Raw genomic sequence first — 22425 nt, forward strand, 5'->3', positions numbered from 1 at the left:
AACAACAATTACAATAACAAGATTTTTTTTCATTAATTAAAATATTTTCAAATTGTAAAATATTTTTCTTTTTTCTTAAAAATAATTTTTGCCATATTTATGACATACTTTCTTGAAAACATTTTTTTTAAATACAATTTCTTAACTTTTTTTTCTAAAATAGATTTTTAAAAAAATAAATATGAATAGCGATACAGATAGCATGTATTCTTGCGGCAAGCTTACCGTGAAAATTTCGCAAACTTGCATTGCAAGCTTGTCGCAAGTTATTAAATGCCCCACAAATAGGAAGCTTGTTATGTAAGTTTCCTGCAATATTCCCGGTAAGCTTACAGCAAGCTTGCAGGAAACTTACCATGTAAGCTTTCTGCAATATGTCTGTTAAGTTTGCAGGAAGCTTGCTGGAAACTTGCTATATAAGCTTGCTGCATTATTTTCGGTAAACTTTCTACAATACGCCTGTTAAGCTTGCAGCGAGACCAACATGTAAGCTAAAAGTTAATTACTAATTATTTTTATTAATTCTTAAATTTTAACTTAATTTCTATATAATATAATATGATTCACTTCTGATTCCCAGTTACCTGTTGCTACTTTAGAACGAATTATTGATAGTGCTGTGACTTCTCTTAAGTGTCAAATTTCAGAAGTGTCTGAATCCCTGTCAAATAAAATTGATAATGTTGCTTTAACTATGGACCATAGGATCTCTGATGCTGAAAATAAAATTGTTGACCTCTTGGATAGAGTTGTTTCTATTGAAGGTACTCTCAAATCTTTGCCAATTAATAATATAGATTTTTCTAATGATATTGCTCAAAATTGTTTGTATGAGATTGAAAATAGACTTTTTAAGAAGAAAAATCTTATTCTATTTGGTGTTCCTGAGTGTGAGAACTATCTTGAAAGATTTTCTTCAACTTCTGAAAATTTAATTCTGCATGTGTCTACATTGTTGAAGGATTCCATACCAGCTGATTTGTTTACCACTACCAAGTTACTCAGAATAGGCATTCCTTCACAGACTCAGCAAAGGCCACGCCCACGGAGGATTGTTTTCGACTCAGAAGTAAAGGCACGTCATTTTCAACGAGTTTTTCTCGATATCAAAAAGAAGTTTTCTTAGGCAGTGCTAAAAGGTATTTATTTGGTTGACACTGGACAAAACCAGGGCTCAGCTTCAGGAATTACAATCTGTAAAGAACGAAATGGAAACTTGACGTCAGAAGGGAGAGCAAAATGTGAAATTAATATTTCAGAGGGGACGACCAAAGATATAGTGACGACTGCTCCCACTGCTGTGCCTGGCTGTGCCCGAAACATGAGTGATATGTCTGCTGACAACGTCGATGGTTCTCCTTCATTATCTGATGATCTCTCTCTCCACCCCCCCTCTATTGTTACGTAATGATTGTGCCTTTAAATTTTCTATTTATTTTCAAAATGTGCGAGGAATTCGTTCAAAGATTACAGCACTATGAGTTTCTATTCCATTATTTTTTTATATACGGTTTTCCATTGTTTTTTATATACGGTTTTTGCTTTAACGGAAACGTGGCTGCATCCTGGCGTTCTCACGTCTGAACTTGGTTTTATAAATTATGACGTTTTTTGATGTGACAGAAGTGAGTTCTCCAGTTCTTATTCGCGTGATGATAGATTTATTTTTGTGTTTAATTGTAGACGAAGTTTTAGTCTGCAATATTTAGGATTATTTGTAAAGGGCTTTTTATGCCCGTTTATACATTTAAATAAATAAATAATAATAATAATTAAGTATTAGCTTATATGGCAAACTTGCTGCAAGTTTACACGGCAAGATTCACAGGAAAATAAAAGTCTGACTCCGTTTACGCCTTAAATTCAGCCCATGTATTTCACATAAGTCGGTACTTGTTTAATGGGGCTGACTCCGTTTACACCTTAAATTCAGTTTCGAAAACAGGCTAAAAGTAAACCTTTTTTTTAGTGTGTTCCTATTAGTGGGACATTAGAGATTTGATGACTTGCAAGATTGCAGTAAGCTTGCGAAGCTAGCCCAGTAAGCGAGCCGCAAGATTACGTGCTATCTTTGAATTTTCGAATAATATTCGAATAATAAAAAATAGATACCGACAGATTAGCTCAGTCGGATAGATGCCTGGCGTTGGCGGTCGTTTAAGAACCAAGGGTATAAGTATCCTTGGTTCGCGCCCACTTGGCTTGGTATTTTTCCGGCACGTGAGACAATCTGAGCGGGAAGTTTGACGTCGAGGTATAATGATGTGCACCGTCGATTATTGTCCGGTACACACCATTAGAACTCGACTGTCGATAAACCGGTTGTACTCAGGAGAGGTTTTCTACAGTTTCCCTCTTCTCTGGCGAGAAAACCCATTGACGGGTGGTCCAGGCGCAATGCGAGTACTCCTAATTTTCAAGTCGCTCTGTAGGCGCAAATTAGGTTAATATATAGAAAATTTATGTAGAATGGTTATGCTTAATCCAAAAAAAGTATTTCTCGGGGACTCTTGTCGAAGTGCGTAAGGCCAATAGGGCAGGAGTATAAACAATAAAAAAAATAAATAAATAAATAATAGATTATTTATTATTCGAATATTATTCGAAAATTCAAAGATAGCACGTAATTAGAATTAAAAATATTCACTTCATTAATATAGAGTATTGGAAATTACAGAAAATTTTTTTTACCTTACTATTAGTAAAGGGTCGAACGAAAAAACATTCATTACACATTATATCTTTAACTATGCATTAATAATTAATATGTTACAACAGCAATGACCTTCGGTAAATAACCTTCGGTCTTTTTTCATATTAAAAACGTATCTCCGGCCTTTTCGTAGTCTCGTTGATTAATGTACTACACGCTACGTCGTTACGATGTACAATATCAATTAATTATCAAATTGTTAATTCAATTATTAGAATTACTTTAGAATATTGGTACTCTTTGTGTAATCTCCGATTTGTTTTTAAATCACTGTTACATTTCAATTTTTTTTCCTTTCTGTTCATAATTGCTCTTCGTGTGCATTTTTTTTTACTAAAACTTTCACTCTCGCTCATTCATCTTGCACTCTTCGAATTTTTAATTAATAATACAAGTTACACACCTTCACTGAACAGTTCTTTATCCACAGCGCTTTTTTTAATTTTCTTCCAAATATAGTTGAATCGTGAGTTAGAGTCTTTACTAAAATTATTTACTAACGATATTATGTATATTTTTTTATAAATAATTATATTTTGTACTTTAAAAAAGAAAGTAAAATGTATTTTTGAGATTTGGATGAGTGACTTGAGATTTTTTGAGATCTTACGGAAGAAAAGAACATCAAAAGTATAAAAATAAATAAAAATAATTTAGTTTATAAATATGTAATATAATAATTTATTAAAATGAAGATCAGGTAGTAAAATTACAAATAAAGATTTTAAAAATTGAGTATTCGTGGGAATAATCGCCCCACCTGGAGGAACGCTACGGAATTAAGAATCGCGATGTGAGCGCCTCGTCGAGGGACGCCGTGGAAATAATTTTCCAAAAGGGGTAAAATCTCAAAAATTCTCGTAAATTAATTACCAGATCTCAATGATGATTTAATACAATGCGTTTGGTGGGAATTAGGTGGGTTATTGAGTATTTTTTCGTGTAACTTGAGAGACATATGTTTTAATCTCTCCTTTTTTCGATTATACAAATATCAAGAGTCCAATATGACGATGAGATTGAACATTATTCGAATTTGACTATAAACATTGAGTGTAAAAATTCGTAATTCGCTGAAAATGACGCTTTACAAGGCTTTTATTTAAACGTCAAATTCACAATAATGTTCAGATAATATCATTAGATTTGGATTTCTCGGTTAATTCAAAAGAGCGTTACTTATTCTCGTTATGTTGCTTAAGAAAAAATTATTGTGCCAATAATATATTTTGGGTTACTAGCGAAACCCTAGACAGGCAGTGCAATATGAGTGTGAGTCCTTAAGCAATCTCGAGGCAAGCTTCGGCCTAATATCACGTTTAGAGTCCATTTGCTCATCATTAATTACTTGAGTGTGTTTTTTTTCTCTTTGAATTATTACTTAGTTTACGATTATTATGACTTTTTTTGTTGTTTTTTTTAAAAGATATAGTTTCTTTGGAGCGTCCTTGCTATGTTGCAAAAAATGGAGGGAAATATTTTCTCTAAGCCTCTGGAAAATATTTCGCACTGCAACTTGTGTATTGAAATTCTCTTTTGGAAATCCAAAGGAAAGTTTCTTTTATTCGCTGAATAATAGATATGATCGTAATAATTGTGAAAACGTGACACAATGTTATTTTCTAAACCCTACTCTTACTATTACGTTAAATTTTTAGCGCCCTCCGTTTTTGGTGAGATCAGCATTGATGAATCAGCAAGCGCTTTCCAAGTGGACGCTTTGTTTTCTTCGGGCTTGCCGTTGCCGGAACTGATGGAATTCGGCCTTCATGGCTTGAACTCTAGCCTCAATGTTGTCCCGTGAATATCTCGCTGGCTGATGATGAACGGTGTGGACTTGATGGATTTGGGGCATGTGAATTGGATGCATTTGATGGGCGGGAGGACGTTCCTCTCTGGTGGGTGTGGAGGCGGATGTTGGGGTCGGTGTGCAGGACACGGGGTCAAATTCGTAGTGACCGTCGACACTGCCGGCGTCAACTGCAGTTTGGATATGAGTTAGTGGAGTCACTTTTGGAGCTTGATTCTGGAGCTCCAGCCATTTGCCCACCAGTGGTGGAGGTGGGGGTCTGTAGGGAGGTGGCCTCCATTCCGCAACTGTGCTACCGCTTCGGGAACTTTGATTCTGTTGGGATGTGTTCTTGCTGCCAAATCCGGAACTACTGGACCTGCTCTCTGGTGATGTTTCGAGATCGGGAGAAGCTGCCAGTTCGGGTGCTGAACGTGCGTGCCTCGCGTGTCTAGGTGGAAGTCGTGCTCTGGGCCTGCCGGCCGTTTGTGGCGGGGAGGAAGTAGCCAGGGGTTGAACTGGTACGAACCTCCGGGACTCGGCGTGTATCGCTTTCAGTGATGGTAATTCTTGACTGTAGCGTTGATGGACGTTCCTCAGTTGAATGTAACCCGGAGGTGTTGGGAACGAACGATCTCCGGTTGATGGTTGACGAACTGAACTGAGATCGCTGAGGTAGACCGGCGTCCAGGGAATTTGTGTTCCACTGGGAGAACTTGCCATGAATCTTGGCGACGAGATGGTGCAAATTGTCGGTTGTCTCATTAGCGGAATTCCCAAATGTCCCGGTGTAACAACGCCGATTGAAACGCCACTTCCATCGGACCGTAGACTCAATTGACTTATGTCGACCAGCGGTCGTCTCCAGGATGACTTCAACTTACTCTTCGGTAGAAATCCACCGTCATCACTGCTCGAGGCGTCCAGAATACTGTTGTTGGCTGAACTAAGCACCGAATCGGCTATAACAAACCGACCGTCGGCTGCTCGTGAAATTTTCCCCAGCGGACGATCTCGAAATGAATCTGGCGTATCGGCATTCAGGATATCCCTTAAGAAACTTAGACCTGGTACTCGGCTCTTTCTAGGTCTATAATAGGAGAAAAATCTATCAATTAACGAAGTGGCGATTTATCAAATGGTGGTGTTCGGGCACTGCAGAAAGAAGGGGAAGAAACCAAATTAGAAAATTCCTTTCTCATCTTCCTGCATTTCTCGAGCAGCACAAAAACAAATACGTGCAACATTAACGCAATGTTAATAAACACAATAAAAAAATGAATAGGCGAACATACATTTAAGAATTGGATGATAATGATAATAATGGATGCAGGCTGGGATGCATGCTCATGCCCATTCCAGTGCGTTACATTTTTTTGTAGTTTAAGGTGTGATTTTTTTTCAAAGGTAAAAGGAAAGGTATTCCGTGGAGGATAGTGAATCTTTTTTCTCATAAAAGTTTTTCCACTTTTTTTAAAAATTTAAAAAACGTTTCAATTTCATTTAATAAAATTCAATTTGTGATATAGCAATCGTGGAATTAGGTGCTCCGAAATATGTCACCTTTTCTGCTCCTTCGGGTCCGGCAGCAAGGAAAGATGAAGGGAGAGAGAATGTTGTAACACAACGATTACATTCACAAAAAACAATATTGTTGTAATAATAATAATAATAATAATAATAGTAATAATAATAATAATAATAATAAATATAACGCTAAATAACCGAACATTACTTTTCTAGGCGGTGATGTTAGGGAGTAATTAGATTTATGACAGTGGTAACATGTAGTGTCTACAACGTAGATTATATGTTTCATTCTCGTAAGGGAATTTTTCGTACTTTCTTTTAAATTTGAATTATTTCTTTAAGAAAAAAATAAATGGATTAAGATGGTTAAAAAGGATTTGGCAATAACGTAAAATTAAAAAAAAAATAAAAATATTAAAACACTACCGAGAAGAATAAACATTATTTTAGGAACCATTAGGACCCAGACTGATTCCTGATCAACCCATTTTTTTTACTTCGAAAAATTCTTCACAAAGGAACAATTTTTATAATAGAATTTAAGAATATTAATTAACAAGCTAACATAGTGAAAAATTCATCTTTCTTTGTGAAAATACAATGATTATTTTAGACAATTGAGATGGGAATGGAGAATATTAGAAGCATTTTTACATTTTTTTTCTTTATGCAGATAAAATAAAGTAAACAAAAAATTTAGCCAGGTTCTTTTAAGCCTAAAATGTAAGCAGTGTTATATTGTAATCATAAAAAATTTTTCACTTCTCAGAAATATTATAATATTTAAAACATGAATATTTAATGTTTGTAATATGAAACTTTTTAATTACTATATTTTCAGATTCCATTTGGTATCAATTTTTTATTTAAATTTATGCGTTTATATACTTTATTTTTCAAGTTCTGTTAATTTTATTATTTTATTACAAAGACAAAATGTTAATTTCCAGTCCAGCAGTGGAACAAGCAACGATTGTTACTAATGGTTAAAAATGGATTTGAGTATAAATTTTAAGATACAGATAAAATTAGTTGTCTTTCAAAATTAAGGGTTTTACAACACTTTTAAAAAACGAAATTAGTATCGGAATGTATTGCTGGTTCAGAATGTATACCTACTTTTATTTCTGTTTTTGTATGTGTTTACTTTATGAGTCTTCTAGTATCGATAAACTGAAAATAATCAAGAAAAAAGAAATCTTTATAGAGCCAAAAATAACAATCCGCTTGGATTATAATTGTTTTTTTTCATTTTCAATTTTTTTGCTTGAACAATTTTTTTTATTAATTTTGAAAATAATTCTTTCATCAAAAACTTTTCTTTTTCAAAAATTAATTTTTAATCTTTAATGTAAAACTAACCTCGACTTTATATCATGCTATTGTAAGAAAGGCTGTAGCGATGCATCAGCTGCATGCATCTTATAATTATATAAGATTTGCATAAGCAATAAGAGAAGTGATTTGAAAAATAATACGGAAATGAAGTGTCGCAACAACGAGAATTATTGTAAAACAAAAAATTTTATCAACAGAGTGAGAAGAAAGATTAAATATATTTAAAATATATAAAAATTAAAATTGTTCAAAACAAATTGTCTGAAGTAGAACAAAAATATGATAGACGCATGTTTGGGATAAAATAAAAAGAAGAATTCTCTTTTTTCATCTTTTGGGTCCTATTGTTTGAATTACTGTTAATAATATGACGTTTTTAAATTAATCAAATAAAATTGATTATATATAATATATAAGGTCCATCCATTAGTAGAGGAGACTGGGGTAAACTTCTCACAGGGTAAATCCGCTCACTAGCGATTTGACGCTATGAACTCAACTTAAGATGGAAATTTTTGATATTTTTGTTGTTTGGATTTAGAAAATTTAGTTAAGATGTAATTTTAATTAAAATAAATCCATGGTCTTAGTAAATAAAAATAATTTATTTATAAGCTTTCGCTCGCTGACAGCAAGCCTCTTCAAATAAGTTACATTTATTTTAATCTGTGGAAATATAAAAAAAATATTCCATGAGGATATATAACTTAATTAAGATATATATATATATATATACTTAAGATGGAAATATTGGTACTGTGAATAGTACTTAACATTAAACTTTCGTTTCGTTTCATGAATTCGACATATAATCAGAGGTGGTCGAGTGTTTTTAGAGGTGTCAGAAAAAAACGTTTTTTGGATTTTTAAGTTTTTCGATCATTATTTTTCAGTCTTAATTTATTTGGCAAATTTTTTTTTATGCTATTGGATGTCCTTTTTTGAAGTACATAATACAGTTTTGTTTGATTTCAAAAAGATTTAATTAAATTTATTCTGAAATGTGAGGAATACATTCGGGGTAAAGTTGGTCACGTGAAGTCGGGGTAAAGCCAATCACCTAGTTTTTAATTTAAAATTTAGAATAAAATAATTTCACGTATTATATTTTAACAATAATACAATTTATAACATCTTAAAACCAAAATCCATAGTACACGAAGAAAAAGGAATAGTTGACACATCCAGATACATGGATATCACAGCCATATTATATTGAAAAATACGGGATTACCATAGTTAAGGTTGCTGCATCCATATTCTATGGCTGGCTGTATATTGTTGGAGCAGCAAAAGATCTATGGTTGGGTGATCCATAGTAATGGAAATGGGAAACAAAAAAATTAGAATCACTCAATTAATTAAATTCCATGTCACTTGAGATATTTTATACACCTTTTTGATAATTAATACACACCACTTATTGAATAACCGCATATTTACGAAATAAATTATTAACCGATGGGGGGAGACACAAATTCTAGACCTAACGCATACTAAGCACTAACGCTATCCACTACACTATACACGCAACTACAATATTTGAGAATATAATATTCCTTATATACTCTACACATATTTCATGAAAATGAATTTACATAAACACTAATAGACAATAACGATAATAAATAATAAACAATTATAACACTATTTATACACAATAAACTCACAACGCGATTATATAGACGTGACAGGAAACCGACGCGACGGACAAATTGAGACGACCATTTTTAAATGGATGCCATGATAATGAATTGAGCGCAACATGTATCGAAATTTTGAACTAACTATGGATCTCCCAACCAAAGTTTATATGGATGAGGCAGCCATATGTGAAAATCCATAGCATGAATTGTAAGCCCAACCATGCCCATGGATGTCACATACGTATTTGATTCAACAATATAATATAGCTCCCTCATTCATTGAATATGGAATGTGCTTCCATTCTGAAAGTTGTCTCTTCCATTGAATTGGATAACACAACAATATTCTGCTCAACAATATTTTTATGGATATCTCTTCCAGACCTTTTCTTTCCGTGTAACGCTATCCACTACACTATACACGCAACTACAATATTTGAGCATATAATATTCCTTATATACTATACACATATTTCATGAAAATGAATTTACATAAACACTAATAGACAATAACGATAATAAATAATGAACAATTATAACACTATATATACACAATAAACTCACAACGCGATTATATAGACGTGACAGGAAACCGACGCGACTGGACGCGACGGACAAATTGAGACGACCATTTTTAAAAGGATGCGCCATGATAATGAATTGCGCGCAACATGTATCGAAATTTTGAACTAACTATGGATCTCCCAACCAAAGTTTATATGGATGAGACAGCCATATGTGAAAATCCATAGCATGAATAGTAAGCCCAACCATGCCTATGGATGTCACATCCATATTTGATTCAACAATATAATATGGCTCCCTCATCCATTGAATATGGAATGTGCTTCCATTCTGAAAGTTGTCTCTTCCATTGAATTGGATAACACAACAATATTATATATATATATATATATATATATATATATTATTATATATTATTATAATTATATTATATATATTATATTATATTATTATATATATTATATATTATATTATATTATATTATATTATATTATATTATATTATATTATATTATATTATATTATATTATCCCACACAGCACATGATATTTCCTAAATATTTCCTGAATATTTCACTGAAAGATTGAAATATTTCAGTGCAAAGTTCTAGAAATATTTCTGCAAACAGGAAAATGTCCGCTTATGTAGGAATACACGGAAAGAAAAGGTCTGGAAGAGATATCCATAAAAATATTGTTGAGCAGAATATTGTTGTGTTATCCAATTCAATGGAAGAGACAACTTTCAGAATGGAAGCACATTCCATATTCAATGGATGAAGGAGCCATATTATATTGTTGAATCAAATATGGATGCGACATCCATAGGCATGGTTGGGCTTACAATTCATGCTATGGATTTTCACATATGGCTGCCTCATCCATATAAACTTTGGTTGGGAGATCCATAGTTAGTTCAAAATTTCGATACATGTTGCGCGCAATTCATTATCATGGCATCCATTTAAAAATGGTCGTCTCAATTTGTCCGTCGCGTCGGTTTCCTGTCACGTCTATATAATCACGTTGTGAGTTTATTGTGTATAAATAGTGTTATAATTGTTCATTATTTATTATCGTTATTGTCTATTAGTTTTTATGTAAATTCATTTTCATGAAATATGTGTAGAGTATATAAGGAATATTATATGCTCAAATATTGTAGTTGCGTGTATAGTGTAGTGGATAGCGTTAGTGTTTAGTATGCGTTAGGTCTAGGGTTCGTGTCTCCCCCATCGCTTAATAATTTATTTCGTAAATATGCGGTTATTCAATAAGTGGTGTGTATTAATTAACAAAAATGTATATAAAATATCTCAAGTGACATTGAATTTAATTAATTGAGTGATTCCAATTTTTTGTTTTCCATTTCCATTACTATGGATCACCCAACCATAGATCTTTTGCTGCTCCAACAATATACAGCCAGCCATAGAATATGGATGGAGCAACCTTAACTATGGATATCCCGTATTTTTCAATATAATATGGCTGTGATATCCATGTATCTGGATGTGTCAACTATTCCTTTTTCTCCGTGTATTGACGCGAAAGTTGAGAAAACATTTCATTGAAATATTTTGGAAATATTCAACTGAAATGATGCGCACTGATCGAACTCAGTTTCTATGGCCTGTAGAGCTGCGCAGTAGTTTTTGGCTTACTATATCCTATGGGTTTTAAAATATTTCAGAAAATTCCTATTGGTTTGAGGTGTTTAACAAATTTTTCCATTTTGTGAAATATTTTCACAATATTGCAGAATCTTTATGTGTAATATTGCAGGAATATTTCAATGAAATATTTTCTCAACTTTCGCGTCAATATTCCCACATAAGCGGACATTTTCCTGTTTGCAGAAATATTTCTAGAACTTTGCACTGAAATATTTCAATCTTTCAGTGAAATATTCAGGAAATATTTAGGAAATATCATGTGCTGTGTGGGATATTATATTATATTATATTATATTATATTATATTATATTATATTATATTATATTATATTATATTATATTATATTATATTATATTATATTATATTATATTATATTATATTATATTATATTATATTATATTATATTATATTATATTATATTTTTATGGATATCTCTTCCAGACCTTTTCTTTCCGTGTAGTAATTCATGAAACCTATATTAATTATTTATTAAACCAATATTTATTGTTTATAGAACTCATAGTTTATCAATAATAAATCATACTTAAGAGGGGAATAAGACGAATTTTAATATTTAAAAAATAAAACTGTTCCGATTTGAAAAAATAAAGTGATTCACCCTGGAAAATTGTGATTATTAAATTTGGTATATGTGAATTAAAAATTTTCTCTAAGTAAAACTTAAAAAGATAAATCAAAAACTCTTTTTTATTTTTTTAGTAGAAATCATCAGCTTTCAAGTGGTATAAATTAACCGATCTGACAAAAAGTGAACGGGTTTGCCCCAGTCTCCCCTATATTTAACCGAAAGTCGTTGCGGGCTAATTTTTAAAAGTTATGATACTTTGCATGAAGGATTGTTAATGTTTATAAAATTCAATAATAAAAGAATTTTGTTAAAATATTTATTATTTTTTACAAAATATGAGCTTAAAGTTGAGGAAGTAAACGTACAATTTAAAAAAAAAAATTTTTAATTTATTAATTTTTCGCCTATTGGATGTCGTTAAAGAAAATGAGGACAATCTGAACATTAAAGTGAATAAAGTCCATAAAAAAATTACAAATTTTGGGCACTAAAAAGAATAAATTTTCTAAAATATCTCCTGCAGTATAACATGGTATTGAAAATAAAGCAAAATTAATACAGGGTTGATACAAAAATTTAATTTTGATTTTCCTTGACTTTTCCCTATTTTCCAGACCAAATTTTGACTTTTTCCCTGACCCTAAAAAATATTCCGATTCATTCTGAAAACGTTTACATACTCAAAAAAATATTCTATTACAATTATTTACAAATTTTTTCAATTGTAAAATTGTTCGAAAACATCAATAACTTCATTTTTAAATAAATATTTAATTATTATAATTTTTTCCTTAGGAATTAAGATTTAAAAAAAATTTTAAATTCAAAAACTTATAATAATTTTAAAGATAAGAGTAATAAAATTATTATTTTATATTATAAGAATATTGTTACTCTAACTTCTTAAAAATTATTTTCATCATTTCAATTCAATTATCATGCTGTAATGCTGTTAATATTCAATTATTATCTAATATTTTAACAAAAATTCATTTTTAAATCAATTTTTATTAGAAAATTCGACGAGAATTCAAATTATTTAATAACATCATTTTTCGAGGAATTCGTTTAAAAATGTATTAAAAATAATTGAAATGCTGCGATGAGTATTATTATTTATTAAAATAATTGAAATCCTGAAAAGAATTTTATCATCTATGAAAATTATTGTATCCCTGTAAAAAATTGTATCATTTATAAATTGTTGTGAAGAAATTTATAAAAAATTTGTAAATAATTGAATTTTTGTAAAATTTTTATTATTTATGAAAATAATTAAATGTTTGCGTAGGTATTTATTAAATTTTTTTTTAATAATTGAATTTCAGAGAAGAATTTTATTATTTATAAAGATAATTGAAATTTTGATGATAATTTTTTTAAATTGAACATAATTGAATTTTTGCGAAGAATTTCTATAAATCCATTATTTTTAATAATTAATTAAATATATCTATATTAAAAAAAATTAACCAATTTCAGAAGAATTTTAATTATTAAAATTTGCAAAAATCTAAGTTTATTAAAATTTCTAATTAAATTCATCAAAATTGAAATTTTATAAAATTTCAAATTAAAAACTTTTGAAGTTTATCTATTTATGAAAATTTTAATTGCAACGTTTTTAAAATTCAGTTAATTTTGAAATAATTTGAAATAATTTTAGGATTATTTATTAATTAGGTTATAAGTAGGAATGTTATGATAGTTTTTCAAAAATTAAGTTATTTAAAAAGTAATTATTATCAGAAATATAAAAAATTGAAGATTTGTGTTAGAATTCGTTGTAATTTCATAGTTTATGACTTTATGTGTCAAACAAAAAAGACACCAAAATTTAAAATTTTCCCAGTACTTTTAATAAAAATTCCTGAGATTATTCCTGATATTATTGCTGACTTTTTCCTGATTTCCCAGACTTCCCTGACCTCTGCCAACCCTGTAGGTAATAGAATTAAATGGAGTAAATAATATAAAAAGAACACTCGAAAATACACTCTAGATAACTTAAAAACTCAATGTAAAGATCAGTAAAGATTTCCTCCCAATTAGAGCTACCTGACGTCAGCGTCGAAAACGATTTTTTTCGTAAAGAATTAATCAAGTTTTTCAAATGTTTTAGTTTAAATAGCTGCAAGATTAAGTGATATCTCGAATGCTGAATGAAAGAAACGAAATTAATGACAATTGAACTTTTCAAAGACCCCAAATAATAGTTTTTGACTCTAAGAATCGGTGCTTCAGGGACATCCCATTTTTTTAAATTTAACACCGTCGGAGTTATTTTTAATAATTATGTCATAGTGTTGTTATTGTTGTGTCATATCAAGAATATGAAATAATTTCTACTTGATATTTTACAGCATATTAAAATACAATATTAAGAAAATAAATATTAACAAAATAGAGAGAAAAGGGAGAGCAGTGAAAAAGAAGTAAAATAGTGAACATGAAAGGTTTCTTTTTGGATAAGAATAATATTTAAGGCACTTTTCCTATGTGACGGTTTGAAAAAATCGATTTTTTTTTGCATGTTTCGAAAGTACAATATCTTAGAAATATCGTGTAAAAGTTTTAGACAGATATTTGAAAAACTAACAAAGTTACAGCGCGTAAAATTAAACAGCGGTGCATGGGCGCGAGCTACAGCTACCAAAACTTTAAACGCGTTTTTCTCAAAACCACTTTTTTCTAACTGGTGACAAGGATTACTCAAAATCTATTTAACCGATCGGTCTGCAATTTGGAGGCATTATTCTACACATGAGTGGCTATCGTGTGAACCTCGGTCATGATTTTACATAAACATTTTCCTATTTTTTTTAAACAATTTGTTTACGAAAAAACAAGCCATTTTTGAAATTCTTATTTAACAGTCCGACATTTTGTTATTTATTAAGATAAATTGTTTATTGAGGTTCACACGATAACAGTAAGCCTAGTGAGTAAAACTACATTTGATTTTTTATTTCAGACAATACTGAAGAAAGTTATCGTTGCGACCGTTCACCTATGCATTTTCAAAGGAGTCATCTTTGACTCATAAAAATAATTATTAAATGATTTGAAATATCACTAAAAAAAATTTTTTTGTATATTTTTAGACACCAATTATAACATGTAAAATAAGTTATAGAATTATATTTTATTTTCTGTGAAAAAAAATTCCTGAAAAAAGCCTGAAATTTCGGCCGTCACATAGGAAAAGTGCCTTAACGGTGAACATTAAGAAAAGTGAGTGAGAGCTATTCATAATATATCAAAAAGAAAAAAAAAGATTCTGTTTTATTTTTTTGTGGAAAAAAGAGAGAATGATATACTTGAAACTAGAGCAATGATAATAATGGTGCGACAGAAGCAAGCAAAACGATCGATTACTCTTGAAGCATCTTGGAAAAGGCTACTTTGTCTCGTCTATCTATGTACTCCCTAGCCCGCCGAACGAAAGTAGGGTACTGACTGGATGATCTAGTGAGTCCTAGCGGTTTGCCTGTATTGCTCATCTCATCTACATTCATGACAATCATCCTAAGTAGTAGCAGTTGAGTTGTGATGATGATATGTAGTAGCAGTAGTTGATTAGTTAAAAACAGTAGCAGTAGTTGTGAATAGTAGTAGATTTAGTCCTAGCAGGTAGCATTGCAGAATGAAGCCGTCTCGCACAGTATCAGTGGGGTGAATAGTACAGTACTTCTAATAGTAGCTAATAGTAACTCTTGTACAGTACTTGTTATTGTTATTCCAGTAAATCGTTTATCTTAGTGCTTGTAAAATGTTATAACTCAGAACTTGTAATTATGTTATTTTCTCACTTGTGAATGTTATCCCAAGTGTTATTCTTCATTATCGATATTTGTATCATTAATAGTACTGATTTATTGTACAGATAGTAAAAGTTGTTGGTAGTAAACTCTTTAAAACTTTTTTGGTCGTAAAACTTTTTTAGTAGTTGTAAAAGTTTTTGGCAGTTGTGTATAGTAAAACTGTTTTGGTAGTTATGGTAGAAGTTTATTTAAGTTTCAGTTGCGGTAGTAATAGTAATAGTAAAAGTAGTGGTAGTAAAAGTAGTAGTAATAAAATAGTGGGTGATGTATCCCACCGCAAAAATCGTATCGTATTTTATTCTTTTCAAATTGATTAAGATCGATCGATTATTCTCGGGTCGATCTGGGACTGGTCTGGGTACTGACTCGTCTCGTTAGCGGATGTTGGGCTTACTGTTCCGCCTCTCTATGATAAATACACTCTCGTAATCTCGATTATCGAGATGGAGTGCGTGATGATCACGGTCACGAATCGGGGGGGCCTCGTGGACCTGCTCCGAAGTGACATTGCCGGGGGTTACTTGCGTAGGAAGTGGTTGATGAAGAGGTTGTGGTTGCGGATTCAACGGGCTGCAACGGGTCAGCGTCGACACTGACTCGCCGCACGCGTTTAAGTTTGTCGACCTACAGAACACAGAGGACAAGAGACACCACGTTGTGTCGAGCCATGATTCGAAATGATTCCAACAAAAAAAATCATTTTTTCTTTCTCTCTTCTAATCGTCCCCTTTCATAAACACATCGAGTTTCATTCTCTTCTTTCATTTCCTTTCAGTATTTATAAATTAAAAAGAACTTTTATTTTTATCAATTTTTTTTCAATAAATCATTTTTAAATCCATTTTTTAAATTTTGCCTTTCAAATAAGAAATAAAAAATCAGAAATAAAACTCAATGTGTTCTCTCACGTTTTTCTTTCTTCAAAAACAAACTACTTTGAAAAGATTTATTTCTTTTTCTTTGAAATTGAAACTTACAGAATCTTTGGCAGTTAGCTGAACCGAATAGCCCGTTCTGGATATGTACGATCAGAATCTTACATAATCTAAAAGTTGCTAATGAGAAAATAAAATAGTAAAGTCAGTTTTTTCAAAATAAAGGAAAATATCAATTTTCCGGTCTGCGGATTGTTTTAAAGTTAAATGATTAAGTCATAATCCAGAATAGGCATCACTGCAGTCGTATTGTGGACTTTTGGATGCCGTGTCGAGAAACGATTGTGTGTGTCATCGATGAGAATGGAATTCTAGACTTGACAAAGTGGGCAATACCAAGTTGGCCTAAGGACCTAAAATTAGGTTTTTCTCCATTAAAAAAAGAAAACCTCGTCCAAAATACCTCTGCTGGTGCGGTTTTTAGGTCTGCCGGTCTCTAAATGCAAAACTAAGAGTTTTATTTTAATAGTCTTATGTAGACAAGAAGATAAAAGGATAAAAACCTTTTCAGTTTTACTTTTGGGTTTAACTTTATGTAATGGAGCAATCTTGCTCTCTTTCATCTTCGATCATCTAAATTTACAATAAAGGCATTTTTAACTAGATCACTCGTGAGAGGTTTTTCGCATTTACTGTGGTGCTTCGGACGCCTATTACTCGGGGACTTGTATGTTAACTATTTCCCTAACCCTAATCTTCCAGGTCGCATTTACTATTTTCTAAAATTTACATTTGAAAAAAGTAATTTTTAAAAATTATTTTCTGAAACAAATACATAAACTACATTCAAACTTTCCTAATTTAGTTCTTTTCTCTTTTAGTTCACCTGCTTTGGAATTAGCGAGCGCGAGACTAAGAGAAGCGGCTCCCCACCATATTGGCACTTCTCCCAACTTTTCGACTCTCTACGTAACGTATGAGTCTATCCCTTCGCTTACCCCTTCTCCTACTCTCAAACTCACTATCTACTTTAACAATTTTTTTATTTCTTTAAAATTTATTAATTACGAATACTTTTTTCAAAGTAAAATTTAATATTTTTTCCAATATTTATTCAATTGAACTAGATTCTAAATTTCAAACTTAGTAATTAGTCTATATTTGAAGAGAAGAGAAAAATTGTTTCTCTTTTGTGTCGAATTAGTGCAAATTGTTAGTAAGTGCGATCTGATCGTTCTAAATTCTTAATATATATATGTCGTAGGCAGATAGCATAATCCGGTAGTATGCAAACTGCCTAGGCAGTTTGTAAACCGCGGGCAGTTAGTAAAATGCCTAAATTTGAATGTATAAAAACAGGTAATAAGCAAAGTACCTAGGCAGTTTACATACTGCCAAAGACGTTTTAGGTAATTAGAAAAATGTATATTGAAAGTCACAAAATATTGTTTATCTGGAACTCTTGTTTCAATTAAAGTAGCATAGATTAATAGAAACACAATTTAATAAAAAATATACTCCCATAAAATTTTTTTTTCTCTTTTGTTGAAATATATGATTAAATAAAAAAATTTGTAAACAGTTTTCAAAATTCTACCTCCACAGATTGCTGAACAATTGAGGCCTTGGATCGAATAACTCGCCTGACGCTCGAAGACACGCGCTAATACCAGTCGGGCAGCAGTGAGTGGCCCAGAGGCGCTCACTGCTCACTGACTGGCAGTTGCGCGTTCCTCCGAGCGTCGGGCGAGTTATTCGATCCAAGGCCTCAATTTAATAAACTTTCATTTTAAAAAAAGTTTATTCAAAACAAATAATATTTGTAACCTCTAGACAGGCAATAAAAACTTCAATTTTTAATAAATAATTAAAAAATTAATTTTTTTGAAAACGCACATCAGAAATGTTTTTAGTAAGGCTTACTACAAAAGATTATGAAAAAAATATTTGAAATTTGAAAAGTCCATTTCAGGTGGCCTGTTGAGAAATTTGACCCCATTGCTACTTTCAATACATTTTTCTAATTGCCTGAAACGTCTTTGGCAGTATGTAAACTGCCTAGGTACTTTGCTTATTACCTGTTTTTATACATTCAAATTTAGGCATTTTACTAACTGCCCGCGGTTTACAAACTGCCTAGGCAGTTTGCATACTACCGGATTATGCTATCTGCCTACGACATATATAAACTAAAAAAATTAATTTTTCTTTAATTCATCATTATTTTAATAATAATTTTTAGTATGAGAATAGAAGTTGGAAAACTTGAGACTCACTTTTTTAAAGGCACTGTTCCTTGGGGTCCCTGTCCTGCGCCATTCCGGGCGTCAGTGGACCGGCACGCTACCATATTATACGCTGAAAGCAGTTCTATAATGTTACAAAATTTTATTAACTCACAAAATTGTTCAAAATTCGGATGCCTGCCTAGCCCCTGCGTTACCATTTCATCGTTCTTGAAAATTAAATCCAACCTAAATTCATTTTATAAAGAAAAAACAAATTATTTCAATTATCATTGTGGGGATTATTCACAAAATGCTGGACAAAATTCAATTTTTTGAGGTTCAATATGATTTATGTGAAAGTTTTTTTTGGTATAATAAATAAATACGATATTTTTAACTTAAGTAAAAAATAATAAAATCTTTTAAGCCTTCTTGTTTGAATAGACATTGGTTAAAACCCCCGAATATCGAGTTTCAAACAAATCAGATCAATTTTTTTATAACTCATCGGCCATATTGGATCCGACATTTTGAATTTTTAAAAAATAATATCAAATTCATAATCAGCGACCAAAAAAACCCTCGAGTAAAAAGATTCAAACGATTTCAACGTTTTTAAGGAGGAATGGTATAGAAATTCAAAACATTCAAAATCTTTTGATATTTTGGGAAATGATTCGCTTTTATATAATAAAATTACCCACCAAATTTCAGAATTTTTCACTAAATAGTTTACAAGTTAAAAATTATTTAATTTAAGGGGTTACGCCACCCTGAACGCATGAAAATCGGATGGTTTTTTAGGAATTTTTTTGATAAAACTGTTTCAGGTAGGACTTCTTTACATTTATTGATGCTTTAGTACATATATTGAGCTTTATAAATATTAAAAAAAATTGTTTTTAATTAAAAATGGCGGAGATATAACTATTGGCGTGGATCAATTTTTCCGGAGCACTCCTTGATGGTGTACATGATTGGCAGTTCAATTTTTGTCAGAAACAAGTAAAACAATATTTTTCTTAAAAAGTGATAAATTTTGAACAGAGTGACGAAGCCATTTAAAAAAAAAAATTTTTTACGCAAATGGAAGCACTTCAAAAATTGACATTTTTTTTTTGGCTAAAATTACCGTATAAAAAATTGGATAAAAAATTTTCAAATTATTCAATCAAAAAAATCCCACGTCACTCTGTGCAAAATCTATTTAGGAAGATGTATATTAATTTTCAAGTCAATCGATTGAATAGTTTTTGAGTTATCGTGTACACCGTCTCGAAAATTGTGGTTTCGAGAAAAACGCAAAAGAAGAAAAAAAATGAACTTTAGTGTATTATAACTTGAAAATTTTTCAATTTACTATTTAATCAGCAATTCCTGGGCCATAATTTTTTTTATTTAAGAATGGAAGGGATACAATGAAAAGGACCCTTCCTAAATCATGAAAGGGCCCCCTAGACCATTCGAAAATAGAAAGTCGCTGCTTCCAGCAGCTCTCGGCGCGTCCCCACCGCGCTGACTTCTAATGACCATAACTTTTGTAATTAGTGAGACATTGTCTTCGGCGACATCTCAAAATATTCGTTAGAATATAAACTTTGAAATTAAGCAAAAAAAAAAAATTAATTTTTTTGAAAATTTCAGGGTGGCGTAACCCCTTAACATTACCTCTTATGGAGAAAGCACGAATTTACATGTTTATCATTAAAAATTTAATACTTAAAACATTCAGAATTTTTTGTAAAAATTGTATCTTGAAGGTCAAGATTTAAGCTTTATTAATCACGAAGGTTCTTTTTTATTCACTAAGTAGTTAAAAAGTAATTAATTAGTTTCTGGAAGAAAACTAATTTTATGACAGACAAACAGAGAAAACGTGGCGAGGTTGTCACGATTAAACGCTCATTACAAATTGTTATTTGACAATGTTTATAATTAATAACATTAATATTACAGCATAATAAGACACATGTATACGTAATAATAGCATTTTTTCAAAGTTTGCAAGGGAATACTCGATAAATCCGAAAATAATTTTTAGAGAATTTCAGTAACTTTTATTTTCTTAGGTTTTAAATTCGTACAGACAGTAACAAAAATTATTTTCTGCTTTTATAAAAAACAATTAATTTGATTAATTTATTATCTTTTCTTTATTTAATATATACTTTTTAATATTTATTGATGTCTACTTTCATGATTTCAATAAGAAAAACTGCTAAATGTAGCTTAAATAAAAATATTACAAATTCCCCTAAATGTCACAAACTTTTGGCCCAATTAGGTATACCATTCCTCCTTAAATCTCGGCCGCCGTATTGGATCCGCCATTTTGAATTTTTAAAAACCGACAAAAGATTCATAATCAGTAACCCCAAAAACCCCCGAGTAACGAGTTTCAAATGAATTTAATCAATTTTTTTTAAACTCGTCCGCCATATTGGATCCGCCATCTTAAGTTTTAAAAAACTGATATTAGATTCATAGTCGACGACTCCAAAAACCAGCGAATAATAAAATTTAAACGAATCGGATAAATGTTTAAAAACCATTCGACCATCTTTGATCTGCCATTTTGAATTGTTAAAAACTGACATCAGATTCATAAACAGCAACAATGAACATCCTTAAGTAACAAGTTTCCATCAAAATGGTTAAAAGTTTTTAAATTCGTCGGCCAAATTGGATCCGCCATTCTGAATTTTCAAGAACTGACATCAGATTCATAACACTGGGTTACAAAAAAATGTTCATGTCGTGTTTATTTAAAATTTCCTGTGTTTATTGAAAGTTTAGGTGTCACTGAACAAGAATATACCAGAAAAAATTTTTTTATTTGGTCATTCCTATAAAAAACGAGATTAAAGTAAACGAGATTACATTAAGAAAAAAAAGTCGGAATTTTTTTGATCTCACCCCCCGGAATTGAAGTTTGTAGGAAAAAAAAGCCCCTGTTTTTTTTCTTCATAATAAAATAGTATTAACCCGTGCCTCAAAGCCCCTCAAATTTCTTATGTATTTTAAATGAGAAAAAAACCATTTTTCGTAAATTTAATATAAAATCTAGAGAAAATTTTTTTTTCACTCGGTTAAGGATGATTCTTCTAGAGTATTTAAGGAATAAAATCCTTTTACATAAATTTAACAAATTTTTTATTTTTTATATTTTTTTTAGATTTGAAAAATTCTCAAAAAAACGGTAATATATTATTTTTTATTACTTATCATTTTTTTCATCTATTGTAATTCAATTGGCTTTTATGAATCTATCAAATATTAAATTCATAAAACCAATTGTATTACAATCAATGAGAACAAATTATAATAACGAATAAAAAATAATAAATTACCGTTTTTTGCTTTTTTGAGAATTTTTCAAAAATAAAAAAATAGGTATAGAAAATAAAAAATTTGTTAAATATGTAAAAGGATTTTATTTCTTAAACACTCTAGAAGAAAAACATCCTTAACCAAGTGAAAAAAAAATTTTCTCTAGATTTTATATTAAATTTACGAAAAATGGTTTTTTTCTTATTTAAAATACATAAGAAATTTGAGGGGCTTTGAGGCACGGGTTAATATTATTTTATTATGAAGAAAAAAAACAGGAGTATTTTTTTTCCTACAAACTTCAATCCTGGGGGGTGAGAGCAAAAAAATTCTGACTTTTTGTTTTTTGGACCACCCTAATAAC

At 30.8% G+C, this 22425-nt stretch overlaps 1 protein-coding gene across 7 annotated transcripts in view; it reads right to left on the reverse strand.

Moving 5' to 3' along the window:
• Window positions 1–2531: 2531 nt before the first annotated feature.
• Window positions 2532–22425, reverse strand: part of LOC122506350 (protein turtle-like) — a 325273-nt gene continuing 305379 nt past the window's right edge. For all 7 annotated transcript variants that reach the window (XM_043618465.1, XM_043618466.1, XM_043618468.1 and 4 more), the window contains 2 exons: window positions 18780–18873; window positions 2532–5592 (listed from right to left, as the gene is read on the reverse strand). In XM_043618465.1, coding sequence (XP_043474400.1) covers window positions 4407–5592; window positions 18780–18873 — 1280 coding nt within the window. In that variant the 3' untranslated portion in view covers window positions 2532–4406. The remainder of the gene's footprint in view (window positions 5593–18779; window positions 18874–22425) is intronic.

This window comes from Leptopilina heterotoma, unplaced genomic scaffold (assembly GCF_015476425.1).
Source record: "Leptopilina heterotoma isolate Lh14 unplaced genomic scaffold, ASM1547642v1 Lhet_41, whole genome shotgun sequence".
In the NCBI taxonomy this organism is placed as follows: domain Eukaryota; kingdom Metazoa; phylum Arthropoda; class Insecta; order Hymenoptera; family Figitidae; genus Leptopilina; species Leptopilina heterotoma.